This window comes from Syzygium oleosum, unplaced genomic scaffold, assembly GCF_021117445.2.
Source record: "Syzygium oleosum isolate NSW1041296 unplaced genomic scaffold, Sole_v2.1 Sole_v2.01, whole genome shotgun sequence".
NCBI lineage: Eukaryota > Viridiplantae > Streptophyta > Magnoliopsida > Myrtales > Myrtaceae > Syzygium > Syzygium oleosum.
Genome location: NW_026607485.1, coordinates 17,511,612 through 17,528,527, shown reverse-complemented (window position 1 = coordinate 17,528,527; position 16,916 = coordinate 17,511,612). Strand labels below are relative to the sequence as shown.

The 16,916-nt window shown below is 39.4% G+C and overlaps 1 protein-coding gene and 1 pseudogene across 1 annotated transcript; one reads left to right on the top strand and one right to left on the bottom strand.

Moving 5' to 3' along the window:
* Nucleotides 1–3,805: 3,805 nt before the first annotated feature.
* On the bottom strand, nt 3,806–6,503 carry LOC115681136 (pectinesterase-like; annotated as a pseudogene).
* Nucleotides 6,504–8,417: 1,914 nt separating this feature from the next.
* Nucleotides 8,418–16,502, top strand: LOC115681141 (glutathione gamma-glutamylcysteinyltransferase 1-like). The gene is made up of 8 exons (XM_030604986.2): nt 8,418–8,726; nt 9,194–9,350; nt 10,217–10,455; nt 12,474–12,637; nt 13,155–13,206; nt 14,744–14,971; nt 15,078–15,584; nt 16,019–16,502. The coding sequence occupies exons 1-8, from the start codon at nt 8,652–8,654 to the stop codon at nt 16,115–16,117; spliced, it is 1,521 nt and encodes a 506-aa protein (XP_030460846.1). The 5' UTR covers nt 8,418–8,651; the 3' UTR covers nt 16,118–16,502.
* The last annotated feature ends 414 nt before the right edge of the window (nt 16,503–16,916 follow it).

Below are 16,916 nucleotides of genomic sequence, written 5' to 3'. Positions count from 1 at the left end.
CTTGTCCTTTGATTCCACCTCAACAGGGCCACATATGTCTATATGTACCAACTTGAAAGGTTGGTTTGCTCTTTTGGCTTTTCCAATTGGAAAGGATTCTTGATGTTGTTTTTCGACAAGACATCCTTTGCATGGGCGATCTAGACTGTCAATCAGAGGCATGCTGGTCACCATCTTTTTCGGACTAGTAATTTTAGTCCATGAAAATTTAGATGACCAAATCAAAGATGCCACAACTAGTTTGTATCTTTCATCATCGCCTGAAAACTCAAAAGATTTTTCGTCTGAAGAGTCAAAGGGAACATCCAGTTCTTCGTCATCGGCATCGTCATAATCAACTTATCGTTTACACCTTTGATGGTGCAAACTCCATTTTCAATGTGGACTTTATGGCCTCTCTCAGAAAGTTTGCCAACACTTAACAAATTCCAAAAAAGTCCTGGTACAAAGTAAACATTTGCAATAGTAACATTAGTATCATCTTTCCTTACCCCAAAAAAAAAAACATTAGTATCATCTTTTGACTTGATATTAATGTTACCTTTGCCCATTACGAGAACTTTGGATTTATTCCCGAAATTAACTTCACTACGAACTGTCTTGTCCAACTGCGAGAATAACTTCTTTTTGCCAGACATATGATTACTGCACCCAGTATCAAGTACCATATGTTGGTGTCCACAGTATTTGAGTCATCCTTCTTGCACGCTAGCACCACATTTTCCTCGGTAGCAACGGCATGCGCTTGTTGTTCCTCCTTGTATGCCACCTTTGCTTTACATTCAGATTTGTAATGTCCGAATTTGTTACACTTAAAACACTTGACCTTTGATTTGTCAGGTATTTTATATTTTCCGGTGAAATTAAAATTTCCACGTCCACGTCCTCGACCACCTCCATGACCTCGGCCACCTTGATAGCCTTCTTGGCTTGATTGAGCGACCCGACTTTGCAATGCTTGTTCGGGATTCGAACCGACAGACTTTTGATTTATTCTTTGCTCATGCGAGCATAATGAACCCATCAACCGCTCCAACGTCATGGTTGACACATCTTACCCTTCTTCGATCGCCGCGACGACGTAGTCAAATCTTTCAGTCAAAGACCTCAAGATCTTTTCTACAACTCGCACATCTTGGAGTTCTTCACCATTAACCCTCAATTGGTTAACAATGGTCTGCATACGATCAAAGTGCGCCGAGATTGATTCAGAGTCATTCATGTGTAAAGACTCGAAATCTCCTCGAAGTGTTTGAAGTTGCACCCGTTTGACAAGATCATCGCCTTTGTAGGATTGTTGAAAAATAACCCGCGGTGCTTTCACGTTTTCCGCGCTCGATATTTTTTCAAATATCATTTCCTCTACGGATTGAAAGATCGCAAACAATGCTTTTTGATCTTTCTTCAGAGATTCCAACAAAGAATCTTTCTCGTCCCTTCTTAAAGCATCAAATGTTTCAGCATTGACCACTTCAGTGTAGCCGTTCTCCACCAGATTCCACAAATCTTGCGATTGGAAAAGAACCTTCATTTGGACAGACTAGTTATTGAAATTCCTCCCGTTCAACTTTGGATGTTGCAACTGAACGGAACTAGTTGATGCCATAACTAGCTCTAATACCAAATGTTGGAACCAAACGAATAATATAAACTTTGGAATTTGGAATAAGAGCACAAATAATAATTGGAGGGAGAATTTCTTATTGAGAATGCTTTCTCTTTGTGGCTTCGTGCTTTGCTTGATTTACAACTCACGACTTCATCCCTTTATAAAGGAATTGAAGTTCGCAAACGCCAATGATTACATTTAATAAAGAAAACATAACAACCCACAATCATTAAGAAAGATGATAAAACAGCTTAATCGAAGAAAAACGAAGCCATATTGAAGTCTTTATAACTCTTCTTTAATGCTTGCAGCTTCTAGCAACCGACGTGCTCAATCTCACCATAATCAATTTTATGTTATTCCAACAAGTTCTGTGCTTTAGTGCGGTAAATTTGCCAAGTTGTAACCCAGATACTCCTCCGGTAAATTCATACTGCAGCGTGGCTACGTATACGTCCGTTGACCCTTATCAAAATTCTGTGCTTGAGCAAGTCACTGTGTTAACATCAATCCAAGGGTATAGCTATTGCACTCAAACCCCGGCTACACATCAGTACCCCAAGCTCTGCTACTGCCACGGAGCTTGCAACGGAGCGCTTTCGCATGACTATTGCAATTCGTGCCTCGTTTCTGCTAAGCAAATGATACAAAAGGTGTGCCGTTTGAGGGTCCGGGCTCAAATCCAGCTTCGAGTTTGTAGGATTAGGTATGAAGATTATCCGTTTAGTGAGTAGATGACCCAATTTATGACATATATATGAGCGTCATTTCCCAAACTGTCTCATCCATTCAATTGACGAGTCTACCAAGCTCTTTTTGCATTGAACCGGATCTATCTGATGCGGTTTGGATCAGTTGAAAAAGGACTTTTCAAGGAGAAAGTGTTAGCTTGGAATGCTGAACTAACACTGTTTCACTAACGAGGCTCTCAAACTTGTAATTTGTGCAATCAAATGCTTTGCTTTGTATACTCATTCAAATCAAGTTTCTCAGTCTCCAATTTCAACAAATTAAAGCTGGTGGATTATTAAGTACAAAAACTTAGCTTTGACTCTCCTAAGGCCTACTCATTGCAATTTTGGGGGTTAATCATTTTAACATTCAAAATCTATCTATTGAGGAGTTGCCACTAATCAATTATTAATAGATCGATTAGACACCTAAGTAAAGTGTGAGAGAATACTTTACTTCTACAAACTAGAGATTCATGAGCAGGGGGCTTAATTACGCTAGAGATTTCTAATGCCTTTCGATACATTTCTCTTTTATTCTAAAAAAATGTTTTGCAAGCAACTTGGATTGATCTTAAACCTAAACCGCTAACATGTAGGGGTGATCATACAGGTGAGTAATCAATAAAATTAAAACTCAATAACCAAAGCGATAAATAAATTGCTAAAGGAAAGAATTCCAATACACCAATAAAGCCAAAGCACATTAATCAATTTCCCAAATGTCTGCGAAGTATTTATAAAAAGAAATGCATACCTAACCTAACATGATTTTTACAGACTAATTAACAACTCTAATTAATCCTTTTTTGGGTTTTTCTTTTAATGTAAACTAAGTTATATGCTTTTCTAACCTAGGTGAACATGCATGGTTTACTATCCTAATGACAGGTGACACGACCAGTCTAATTCAACATGCAATTCTAAAACTAAGGCATTGATACAAAAGACAAATAAAAGTTGATAGAAGATGCGAAAAGTTGATAATTTACAAACTAAAAGTTAGTAATTTCATAAAAATATTGATAGATTACTACCAAGCTACCGAAAAATAAGGTGACCAATATCTTTTTTGATCTATAGCTTTTTACATTTATCGATTCTTTCAAAAATCTATTAGCACCTGAAAGAAAAGTTCATTTTTTTGGAACGAAAATAGCGCAATCGCCCATCATTTAGCATTTGGTTTGACTTTGGATCGCTTCGTTTTCGGCTCCACATTGATCCAGGTCTTCTGGGTTTGAATTCCTTGTGGATTCGATATGCTTCATTTTGGAAAAAGACAATGCCAAAACAGGACATGAGGAAAATAATGTGGAAACCCCACCTTCTCAAAAAGACATCACATCAATAATTGCACAGACAATGCAACAACATGAAAATATCCAAATCAATGTTTGCCAAACATAAACACCAAACCTTTTATTGTGTATCCCAACAAAACAAACCCAAAAAAGAGCAACATTTATCCAATCAACCCAGAATCAAAAGATACGCCAGTCGATGGCAACCACAAATTCCCTGAAATGAACTGTGCAACTGTGAATGGTTGAGCCTGTGCTGATGTTAGAGAGCTATGGCATGAAGCCCACTTGACTCTTCCGGCAATTGATACGCCAAGTCCTGAGTTTCGATACTCGCCGTAGAAAAGCGTTTTCAGGGTGAAATCGCCGGACCACGGAGACCATCCTAGAGGATGGATCGAACCATCCAAGAGAGACTTCATCACAACCGTCCGAGAATACTGTTTCCACGGCCTCCCGAGGACTGTCATAGGCTTGGACTCCAGGGGGACCGAATCTGAAGCAGCCCCGATCTTGCTGTCATGTATGGAGATACCCGTGTTCTGGTACGGGCTTGTCCGGCCCTGTGCAGTCACGAAGTTGTGCTGACCCAACAGCGGCTTCCGCGCATAGATGTTGCACTTCTGCAAGACGACCACCAAGTTGCCGAAGATGAAGTCCACAGTCCTGTAGATGTCGGTTTCTCGGTAGAATTGGCGCTTCGAATGCGGGTAGAGGGTGTCTTGGTAGCCGAGGATGGAACACCGGTACACGACCGATTTGTCTGATCCAACTCGAAGGGCGACAGCTTGGTGCTTGTCAGGCCCGGCATTGTTCACGAACGTGATGTCCCGAGATATGAATCCGTTGCCCATGGCAGCTTATGTAGAGAATATACACATTAAAAATTACAAAAGAGATCGACTAATAAGCATATGACTCAACTCTGTGTTTGTGTTGTATGTTCATATAATGTGTGTTTATAATCCATAAATTTTAGGCGCTATATATATGCAGATACACATACACATTGGACACATTATATTCATTGTAGCTCAGTCTATCCTTTGTTTGATGCCCGTGTACTTAATTATATCCAAACTCTAGATCTAATATACATATATCCAATATACTTTGCTCTTTTTTAAAATGTAATTTGACCGATAAAATACTTGCAAAAGGGAAATGCCAAAAGTCCACTTGTTTCATCCCTCAACATTTTTTTTGTGATTATTAGGTCAACATCAGAAGAATAATAAGCTCTTAGGGTGCGCATGGCAACGATTCTGTGCCTGGAAACTAATTCTATTTAGAAATTATTCTTTTTTATTTTGTGCCCGGGAACAATTTCTAAGCATTTGAAGGCGTTTGGTAACTGTCCAAAATTTCTATTCATAGAATAGAAAAAGAACATAAATGCGTTTGGTAACTGCACAAAATTTCTTTTTATTAATAATATTTTGAATTTTTTAATATTTCTTTATGTTTTTTTCCTTTTTTTTTCTTATTTTTCCTTCCCTTCCTTGGCCATGGCCGGTCGCCGGCGATCGGTCACAGGCCAGGGCCAGCGAGGGCGTCGCAGCCCTCACCGCCGCCCTCACTGTCCCGGCCGCGAGTCGCCCTCACCCAAGCGGCAAGAGCCGCGACGCCCTCACCGGCCCTGGCCTGTGGCCTATCGCTGGTGGGTGGCTGGCGGCAGGCCGGGAAGAAGAAGAAGAACAAGAACAAACCCAAAAAAAAGAAGAAAACCTAGAAGAATTAGAAATAGAAAAATTGTTCTAGAATCAAGAAGTTACTTTTTTTTGTTTCTTGATTCTATTCCAAAACTGATTCTGAGAGCAATTTTTTGCAAAATTGTGCCCGGGTACAAAAAATTTAACAAACGGATTTATGTTCCCAAATAAATTCTAGGAACAAAAGAACAGAAATTTTTACTATTTGACAACTTGCCAAACGGGCCCTTAATTACCGACGGTGGCAGACTGGAAAGTGGTCCATCCATCCTTGGTGTTCCGATTGCTGACAATGACTGTCTTTCCCTTCTTGTCGCCGACTAACATAACGTTCTTTTGCTTGGAGGGAATCTTTAGATTCTCCTTATAGGTCCCGGCCTTCAAATAAATTACGGTCCTGCCTTTGTCGCCGCCACCCTTTTTCGCTTTTGAGGCATGCACAAACCTAAGCTCTTTTCCAATGGTCTTGTGTGTGCCAGTCCTTCGACACAACGGCACTCGCTTTAATTTCCTCGACCGGAGCTTCGAGAAGCTTTCTCTCCATGCCGGAGACCCAGTGAGGGAATGTGTTGGACAACAAAGTGTGACGTGGTTGCCCGTTCGCCTCCTTTGTTGGCCTAGTCGAGGTGTAAAGCGCGAGGGTATCGTTGAGCGAGTGACTTATGTTTTGTGAGATTGATCTCATCATGTCGGCGTGGTTTTCTCGAACTTTGTTAGTGTCTTGGAGGCTGTCAAGGCAGGTTTCTTGATTCGTGAGGGACGCACTGAGCCATGTTTCGATGTCGTTGGAGCCGCAGCCTTCGGAGGTTCTGCCACCACATGACACCATGTTGACAAGTAGGTCTATGGTGTCGTCAAAGAGCTCCAAACAATCGGTGATGCTGCTTGGTAGCGACTTCGCCGGCACCTTGTGCTGAGAAAGGGTAAGGTTTTGGGCCATGGCTCATGCCGACTCGACCCGAACCAAGGCGAACTTGACCGAGCCCTCGAAAAGCTCGGCCTTGGAGGCCGGATTGGTGGCAGAAGTCGAAGCTCTAGGGAATATGGAGAAATGTGATGGTGAAGGTCTCTTTGTTAGGGGATATGCTGAAACAACTGAGCTTGAGAGTTGAAGTGTGATCAAGAACAGCATTAGTGTGAAGCACATTTTGTCTCTTGATTTTGGATAACTGAAATAATGTGGCATCATCATGTAGCTTAGGGCAATTACATGAGAGGGGGGGGTGCGTTTAAGAGTATTGGATGAACGCGGCTGAGTCTTATAAGAGTGTTAAATTTTGGCAAACTTTTGCGTGGAAATACATGCACATTTGTTTCTGGCTGTCACCTTATGGGGGGAATAAAGCGTACTTCGAATACTCTATAGAGTCAATAATCGTGGGTTGTCACCATTGTGTCGAACTAGCGCGTCATAAAGTGAGGCAATTGCCTTGTTGAGCCCCAATTATTTTACAAAATGAGGCAATTGCCTTGTTGGTGTATTATCTTTGCTTTTGGGAAGTGACGTTGAAACCAAAAGATGTACATATGACCTTACTTGGTGGGTCGTTATTTTGGACAATTGCATGGACGTTTTGTGAAGGGTAGACAACCGGATTTGAGAAAGTAATGTGGGATGAAGATTTTATGTTTTTTTTTTAATTTCAGTTTTATCTAAGGAATAGTATCAACATGGTCCTTCTATTTTTGTCCGAAATCAAAATCATTCCTCTATGTTTTTCTCTTTTATTATTTTATTAAGAAACGTCCCCTCAATTTTGTAGAAAATGTCAATGTTAGTCTTTCCGTTATACTTTTTCTCTCGCTAATTGATTGTTTTTTTGGTTAGATAGGCTTGCATAACGGCACCGTTACAAACATATAGTAACGGTGCCAGTAGGACCACAAATTCTCTTTTTCTTAGGATGGGCAACCCGACGGTTAGTTTCAAAATGTGAAAAATAGTTTCAAATTGTCGAGATACAACCGTGAAATTAATTGCTAGCTAATCCTTTAAATGTCAAACGCTAGTTTCAAACGTGTTATCGTGAAAAGATTTACAAGTCTTTATCATTTATATTAACTTTAAAAGAAAATTAGTTCACGAGTTAATAGAAAAGAAAATTTTGATAAGTCATTCAAATAAAAGTTGGTAATATCATTTGGTAATAAAATGGATGTAAAAGATAATAGAAAGATAAGAAAAGGTTTTTTTTTTTCAGAGACAAGAGAAGTTGGTGAATTAAAAAAAGACAAATAAATGATAGTAACTCACTCATATAAAAGTTGGTAACACAAAGCTAATCGATAACTTAATCGGAAAAAAGTCGGTTATAGAACCAGTTGATAAGTAAGGCAAGCACAAGTCGGTACTCATATATAATTCAAGAGAAATTTCCCTGAGAAAGAGAGATGAAAATATGTGGCTCCTTCTCGAAAGTCATATGCATTATCCACGTTGACAACAAGAAAGTGTGATGGGCGATTAATGATCATAACAAAATGAAAGTTCGAGATAGGGGTCAACATGGTCCGCATGGGCGATTCTCACCACGAAACGAGAACTGCCCACTAAGGACCGGATCGGCGGTTCGGTTTTCGGATGGGTCCATGGAATCGATCTCACCAAACTTTACGCAAATGAAAATGATCGAGAGGAAGAAAAGGAGGCGATGAACGGTCGGAGGCGTGGTTGTGAGTCGATGGCGTTGAGTTTGAGAGTCGAGACTATGAACGAGAGATAGAGAGACGATTCAGACAATATGAGAATGAGACGAGATAGCACTTGATTGATGAACGTTGAGCTTAAGATTATGGATTTTAGGGTTTTCATTTTTCTAATAGATCTTTTCTTTTTTTCTTGATTGAAATTTTTTCTTAAAAATTATATATATTACCTGTCCAATCCGAGCGGGTGGTTTCAGGCCAATCCGGTTTGGTTTCGGGCGATTTCCGGTTTCTTTGTACGCTCCTAGTTTGAGGGGGATGATGTGTAATAATTGGAAACTTAGGGGTAAATGTGCAATATGCAGGGGGAGTTTTGGGCAACTTTTCAAAAAAAATAAAGCTACGGTAAGTGCTGGTTCCCCAGCCTTCTCCACTGCCGAAACTCTTTGAGCAAAGCAAGGATTCTCTCCAGGCCACTTCGATCCTCCCACAAATGCAATCGTCTTCCCTCCTGCTCTTGTCTGAAACTCGTCTCTTCGTTGTCGAATTGAATTCCACCCACCTCGTCTTCGATCCAGCAGAGTCGGACTGAAATTGCCGGGGGGGCGGGGCGGGGCGGGCGGAGAAGGGAAGAAGCGAAGCGGGGGGAATGGCGACGGCGGGCCTTTACCGGCGAGTCCTCCCTACTCCTCCGGCGATCGATTTCGCCTCCGATGAAGGGAAGGTAAGTCCCTCTTCGTTCCGCGGTTTTTTTTTTTGACTGGTTCAGCTCCTAACGATGCCGGTGATCGGTGCTTCGACAGTGCCCGAGTTCCATGTGTCGCTGCATTGTGTTGTTTTGGTCTCGGCTAGGATTCTAGCCCTGAAGTTTGGAGACGGGAGTTGCTCCGATCGAGATTGTGTGCCGTACGGCTGTTTTGGTTTTGTGGGTCACGCGCTTTGTGTGGGATGATTGAGTCTTGTAGAGAAAGCATCACCGGTTATTTGAAAATGTCGCTCACTTCGACTGGCGAGTGAAGAAATTGGAGGACTTATTGAAATAATATGGGCTTTTAAAAGGAATAGAAAGATGACCCGTGACTTTGAATCATTCTTGGAACATGCTTAGATTGATGCTATGCTTTCATTTTGCTGTTCTCGTGAATAGTCTATGACGAAATGGTTTCAATTCGTGCGTTTTGCCATCGACAGAAGCTCTTCATTGAAGCCATCCAAGCTGGGACGATGGAAGGATTTTATAAGTTGATCTCTTACTTTCAAACACAATCAGAGCCTGCATATTGTGGATTGGCTAGCCTCTCAATGGTCTTGAATGCCCTTGCCATCGACCCCGGAAGGAAATGGAAAGGTGGACCTTTTTACAGTTCGACATCTTTTTGAACTCTGTTCGCGTTTGCAAGAGAGTGGCTCTCTTTAAGAAGAAACGAACGCTAAGTTGGTTAAGCATATAATGCAAGTTGACAAAAGGTGTAAAATGTGAATGGAGTATTGGGTTAACGAGCAGAATTGAGTGTATGGACTCAAATAGTGTTCATGTTCGACATATACATCTTTTTCAAAGTTCTTGGCCTAGTCTTGAGAAGGATCTGTGAACAACATACCCCATGATTCTCTTTTCAATTCTAAGATGTATTTCCTAATTACTAAAATATACTTTATGGAGGCTGTACTGTCTTGTAGCATGGAACGTTGAGAGTTAACATTCAAGCTTGCGTATGAAGTTAGTTGTTAGTAGCTTCATGAATGGAGTTTGCTTCCTTGGAGCGTTAGTTGTTGTGAATATGTGTCCATAATATCTTTTTCTCCTTAGGTTTGTAAAATTTGAGAATTAGATAATTCTTCCTGTGCGAACAATTGCCTTTTATTTCCTTACCAAAAAAAAAAACAATTGCCTTTTATTAGAGATGTAAAGCTGTTCATTTGCATGCCTTCGTTTCTTTGACAGCCTAAAGACGCATGCTTTTGGTTATGCAGTGCTTGGTTTGCTGGTGCATGGACTAGAGAATGTTTAGGATTTTTATGTGTTCAAAATGTGAGGAAGAAACCAATCGAATGTTTCTTATTTCAAGGGATAAACGCCTTGTAGGATCCAACCTTTCTCTTCCCATTTTTTAAGAAGATCGAGCTTTTTGGGATTCTTACAGCAAATATAGGGCGAGTGTTTTGTGTATGCGCATGCATTTGTATGATGTAAAAGTGTTCTTCAAATTACAGGTCCTTGGAGATGGTTTGATGAGTCTATGTTAGACTGTTGTGAGCCTCTGGAAAAAGTTAAAGCTGAAGGCATATCGTTTGGGAAGGTAGTATGTCTGGCTCAATGTGCTGGAGCTGAAGTTGAAGCATTACGGACTAGTCAAACCACTGTAGATCACTTCCGTCAGTTTGTTAAAAGATGTTCTTCGTCAGATAATTGTCACCTAGTCTCATCATATCACAGAGCCGCTTTAAAACAGGTAGGAATTTCGGAACGAAAACATCGTGCTGATTTGTGTGTTGGGATGGGGACATTGCATCTCTTTAAGAGAATTGATTGATTATTAATTCTTTGCCTTTTAAGGCATAAGGAGTGAGCTAAGGCTTAAGAGTTAAGAGGTTGATGAAGATGAGAAAAGTCTTAACCTAAGTACTTTTTATGGCAAGGAATATGGGGGTTTGGTGAAGATGGGGCAGATACAACTAGTTTTGCCCGCATTGTTGGTCGTTGATCCCTTTGAATGATTAAATTCAGACAATGAAGATCAGTGGGAGTGCATCTTTGTACAGAGCAGAACATTGCTATGGATGCTTTTTCATTTTGAGCATGTGTAAATCGAAGGTTAGGTGAATGGGATTTAACTGGAGACTGAGGCTAGGGCACCAAGGGAATGCCAACCCATGTACAATATGTTGGAACCCTTAACAAAACTCATTTATATGACAAAGAATCAAATTGGTGATGAAGCATTTACATCCCTAAATAGCATGCTGCTATACCGGAGTGTAAGGCTTTGAACGTGCTTTCAATAATTGCTGAAACGAGGGGCTATTTTTGACTTTCAATAATTCCAAGTCTTGTGCAAACAATTCAAAATTTTACTAGCTCATGTATGTATAGTTTAATGCTTTGATGATTGTTTCTTGTGCTTTATTAGGACCACAATACTAATGTTGGAGAAGAGCTGGATGGTTAATTTGAGTTCCTGGGCTTAATGAGGGTGTTTCCTCTTGAAGTGGGATGGCATTGGAGACTACTGATATTTCTTAAGGGAATGTCTGCTAGGTTCTTAGCAAGCTCTTGCTTAGCTAGGTTGATGTAGGAAGATAGTCTGGAATAGTAAGCTAAATTTGGATTGGGCATTGAGAGGAAACTTGCAGATAGTAACTTGTGAAGGTTGAAGATCTTTGGCGTGGCTGAAGCTCCTAAGAATTATAAAGGGGTATTCTTAAGCATCAAACCCAAAACTAGAATAGCATCACACAATTCTAAAACCAACAAATGTTTTAAAGTTAAATTATATTCAGTCATTCTATTTCTAACTTCTTAATCTGAAGAACACCATCTTTATAAACTCCACTAACATCCTACTCCAAAAAGAAATGTGAAACTTGAGAAACCCACTTCATGTAGAATTAATGAACTTATTAAAATCCTTGGCATCTCTAATCATAAAAATAATGATTGCTTGGAGTCTATATGGACTTTGTCTATCAAGACTGTGAGCTAGTCTCACTGATTCTTTAGGACTTGTTCCTAGTTTATCACTTATACAAAAACAAAAATAAATAAATAAATAATGAGGAGAAGAATCTTATTCCTGTTAGGATATTCAGATTAGCCATGTCTTGATGGAGCTGTCCATCTGCAGCTAAACTTTTTAAAGTAATTATTTTGTCTACCATCAAAATCGTTTCATCTTTTGTGAGTTACATAGTTTTCTCCCAGGTGGAAAAAACTTGTCCTTGGCAACATTTCAGAGGGGGGCTTTGCTGATAGAGACTTTGGAAGTTTCTGGAGTTGATTTCAACGTTGGAGGCATTATAGCTAGTGTCAAACATAGAACAGAAAACTTGAGCTCTGGTATAGAAGGGTGACATGTAACTTATGTCACCATTTACAAGAATTGGTCATCAGAAATATCTTGTAGGCCACATCTTAAGTGCAAGTCTCTTCTTTGATTAGTTTCTACTTTCTGTTAATATTTCACAGCGGATATCCTGAGTAGGTTCTTTTTTTTTTTTTTTAAATAATAAGTGTACTAAAGAGCATCAATGCCTCCCAATTACAGAATGGGAGTTAGAAAATAGGTTAGATGTTCAAAAAAGACTCAGTTTCCAAGTCCATTTCTGAGCATTGTATTTGTTACACAGGAAATGTACCTTGAAGTGATGTTATCTTGATTGTTTTTTGTCACATTGGCTGATGCTCAATTTTTAAAGGGAGGATGATGCTTAAGTTGATGACAGCATAACATTGAAAAGACTTTGTTTGCAGACAGGAACTGGCCATTTTTCTCCTATCGGTGGTTATCACGAGGGAAGTGACATGGTACTGATATTGGATGTTGCGCGTTTCAAGTATCCTCCTCATTGGGTTCCACTTCCTCTCCTCTGGGAAGCCATGGATACTGTTGACAAGACAACTGGACAAAGAAGAGGGTATGTGAACAATTTGACATTATGTTATCTAGTTTGTTCAGTGGAGCAGAAGGAGGGTTATTACCAATATAACATGGGTTTTGCGGGTATCTGAGCATGTCTATGCATTTGTGCTTGTTAACCTAAACACTCTTAGTTTCCAAGATGTCATGCTGCAAAGATACATTGAAAAAGTTAATAGATAAGTAGCATACCTGATGCTATCTCATAGCCTATTAGAAGTTGAGGGAACTTTTGTGAGATCCTTGCAATATAGGTTTACTGTCGTTTATATGTTCGTCAATAACTTGAAAGAACCAAACTAGTTTTGCTTTTACAAGTTAGAAATGGAATTTAGTTTGAATTGCTCTAGCATGAGTTATCTAGACAAGAGTGTATAAAACTGGATTAATATTCCTTAATGTGCGAATCATATAGACACTAAATTCCAGAATGTCAAAGACCAAGGATATATATAATATACACCTGTAACCTAGTAAGTTTGTCAACTGAAATCCAATTATTGAATTTTGCCCAGGTTCATGCTTATATCCAGGCCAAAGAGAGACCCTGGGCTGCTTTATACCCTGGTAGGGCAATGTCATATAAATTTATAAGCGTCGTTAATCAATAAAGTAGTGCAGTAGTGCAAGATGTGCTATAATCGCATAACTTGTGTTTATCTTTGTTTCTCCTTTTTCCAAATTGATTTATTCAGTCCCATTTTTTGAAAATTTTTAGCACTTCAGCAGTTACTGCGATATATGCCTTCATTACAATACCAAACAGCTCAATATGTTAATTTAAGGTATATGCGTAAAGGAGCCAAACATGGTAAATCTGGTGGCTTTGATATACTGTAAGCACTGACTTGTGTCACTGATATGTCATCAGAGTGCTGGTGTCGATAACGGTATTTATCCTGTTGTCCCAGATACCATATCTTTCCTCCCTGCTGCTACAAACTAAATCTTGCTGCAAATAATCTCTTTTAGCAGTAGATAATTTACTTCATTTTTTGTTAAACTTTGTTCATAAGCTTTGGAGTATTACTTTATATTAATCTTGTGATAATAAAGTGCTGATTCAGATTTTAGTCAATTTAGTTTATGGTATTTAAATTATCTATAAAATGATACAATCTGAATTTTCAATATTTTCCTTTGTGCTTGAGGACTTGATTTTCAGAAAGCAGTAGACAGTAGTAGTCTCTCTTTCAGTCTTTGTGTATTTGTGTACCTTGTGTTCAGACTTGGAGAGATGGCTTATACATATCTCATCTCCGATTGGAGGCTGTTTTCTTCAACTTCTAGAAAGTGTACGTATATACATCCACCTTTTAAACAAGACAACGATTTTTTTTCTAAAGTTCTCCAAGACTTCATTGTCTTGAATGTCAACATTAGTATTGGATATCCATGATTATGTATTTTCTTTCTAGTAGTGATCAAATGTGCCTGTAACTGCCAATCGTATCATTGACATGTTCTCAAGTTATTTTGATTTAAACTGACAATTATTTTGCATTATCATTAATGTTAATTCTCGTCCATATCACTGTTATTGTTAAAATAGTACAATTTTTCGTCAATGTGATGAAACATTGGGTTTTATAGAAAAGAGTTAAAATGTGTCAAGTTGTGTCAATTAAGATCGATTGTCTTCATATCATGTTAGGTTTGGGTTTCGAATGATAACTTCTCTTTTATTCACGTTGTGAACGACTCAGGTTCTTTTATGACCCATCACACACATTGTCAGATGACAGTTATTAGGCTCTTGTGGCATGTTGTTGAATTATAGATTGTAGATACTACTTCAATGTAAAAGTTTCCTTTTTAGTGAAGGTCCTGGCTGGGCACGGGGAATATTTATCACTGTAGATTCAAGGAGGACAAAAGGTCAAGGGAACCAACTAGGAAGTGCTAGTTTAAACAAAGGGAAAATATAATCGGCATTTCTTTTGTTCCCCTTGTGCTATGCAGACCCTCATCTGTAATTTAAATGACTGACGCAAGATATACTGTGCCCTTCTGCTCTCATCCACTAATTCCCTTTTTTTTTCCTTGTCTTTGATGGATTTTACTGCTTTTGTAAGTTTAACATTTAATGTTAAATTGTATGCAGAACTGCAAACATGAAAGTTGGGTTGGTGTTGCAAAGTACTTGATGGATGACGTTCCGCATCTGTTAAAGTCCGCGGATGTGAAAGATGTCAATGGCATTCTCAGTATTCTTTTGGCATCACTCCCGTCTGATTTCGAGAAATTTATCCAGTGGGTTGCTGAAGTTAGGAGGGAATGGGATGGTGGTATAGCGATAAGCGAAGAAGAAAAACGAAGACTTGCGATCAGGGTATGGTGCAGCATGTTCATATCCTTTTGTTGTTTCGTGACCTTGAAATGGACTCTTGTTTGTCTAAACATACACCGACTGAAAGTCTGTTCTTTTTCTTTTGCAGGAAGAGCTGTTAAAGCAGGTTCAAGATACTGGTTTTTTCAAGCACCTAGTTAATTTTTTGTCTTCAACTTCATGCTGCAGAAGAGTACCAGTTTTTGGTGGCAATGAAAATCTTCATGAAATTGCAGCCAACGCCTATTGCCAGGGGGCAGAAATTTTAAGCAGAAAATCTGGCACCTCAAGCTGCTCTTGCTGTCGTGAAGCTTGCCTTAAATGCGAGAATGTCGATGGTCAAAAAACTGTGTTGGTGCCAAGTGCAACAATTGTGAATGGTAAAAACAAGGAAAAGGTCAACATGCTGGCCCCACAATCTCTGATGGAACTCTTTTGTGGTGCCATGGATCCCAAAAACTGTACTAGCACTCAACCGGTTGGAAGCAATATCTTAACTGCACTTCTGTTGACGTTGCCACCTGAAACCTGGTGTGGTATCAAAGACGAGAAACTTCTGGAGGAAGTACAGAGCCTTGTTTCAATGGATAATCTTCCTGCCATGCTTCAAGAAGAGGTATTCATATCTCTTTTTGGAAATGTTATCTGTAACATCATTGCCTGTTTTTGCTTTGTTTTATTGCTGACGGAGAGTGTCTTTTGAAGAAGAGCTCCTTTTCGTTTCTTCATGAAGAAGACTCATCTTCACTCTTTTTTCTCCTCTATTTTGCTTGCTTTTTTTCTTCTTGGGTAGGGTGTGGGCTAGGGCTTGAACTGATTAGATGTCTCAGATCATTATGTGCTCTCAATTCTGCTAGTTGATAATCTCATATGCTCTAGCAAAGATCACTGTTTGGTGAAATGTCATACTGGGAAAAGTGTGGTGTGAATTTGATGCATGCCAAAAGGGCCATCTCTATTAGAACATACAATTTTGACAAACACTTTTTGATGATGTTCATTTTCTGGTGAGATATTAGAGCAGTGTCCTAATCAGCCTTGATATTGCAGGTTTTACACATGCGGAGACAGCTTTACATTCTGAAGAAGTGTCGAGAGAACAAGTTGGACGAGAACCTCTCTGCCCCGTGCACATGGGGTTCCTCTTAGAGTTAGATGAGTGTTGTGTATGAAATCCAAGATAAGCATGGCAATTCTAATATTGCCTCAGCTTTAGGGAAGGACGATGCATCAAGAAAGAACCACTTACAGTATGTTAAGCAGGGAAGCAGTTTCCACTCACCGGAGCTGTCTCTATTGAAGTAAGATGACCTAATTGGGACATTGCAATATGGAAGTCGCTTCAAATGGCATACAAGCTGTATAGGAGTAAATTTCGTTTCAGACTACAAATTTTTTTTTTGTCAGGTCACTTCCTGGAATTTGAGGCCAACACCATTGTTGGCAAAAGAAGATTTAAAATTATCTAACGAGGCATGTAGCTGAGGCATACAATGCAGTGACTCCATTTAGCTAGCTCTGATAGAATTCACCTGTTGGTGTATATTAACACGGTCCGTTTTAACACGGGTATGTAGTGAAATTTGACATTATATTTTCTTTTGCTGAAAAGGGAAATCTGCTTCAGTACAAGGTATGGGAAGAGCACTGCAAAGGTAGTTTTTAGTGGAATAGAACCTGTGCTAGCTTTCCTTTTTCTTTATTTTTGCATGTTCAGAAAATAGGCTAGCGTGTTTCTTCCTGCTCATCCTGTTAATAGTATGTTTTATTCAACTCGTGCTTTGCCAGAACTTCTGCTGTTACTCTCTGACTGTGGTGCTTCAGAGAAGAAAAAGAAAACCATGAAGTGACAGATGAAGATGGGAGAAATCATCCAGAATTCAATCTCCATGGATCCAATCAGTGGTTTCCGTTGAGAAATAATAATTTTTCTCGAATTTACTGGAGA

Excerpts from the sequence above, each read along its gene's own strand:
- LOC115681141 (XM_030604986.2), top strand. The coding sequence starts at position 8,652 with ATGGCGACGGCGGGCCTTTACCGGCGAGTCCTCCCTACTCCTCCGGCG. Across the intron at positions 10,456-12,473 it reads ACAGAGCCGCTTTAAAACAG|ACAGGAACTGGCCATTTTTC; the intron begins GTAGGAATTTCG and ends CTTTGTTTGCAG. Across the intron at positions 14,972-15,077 it reads AACGAAGACTTGCGATCAGG|GAAGAGCTGTTAAAGCAGGT; the intron begins GTATGGTGCAGC and ends TTTCTTTTGCAG.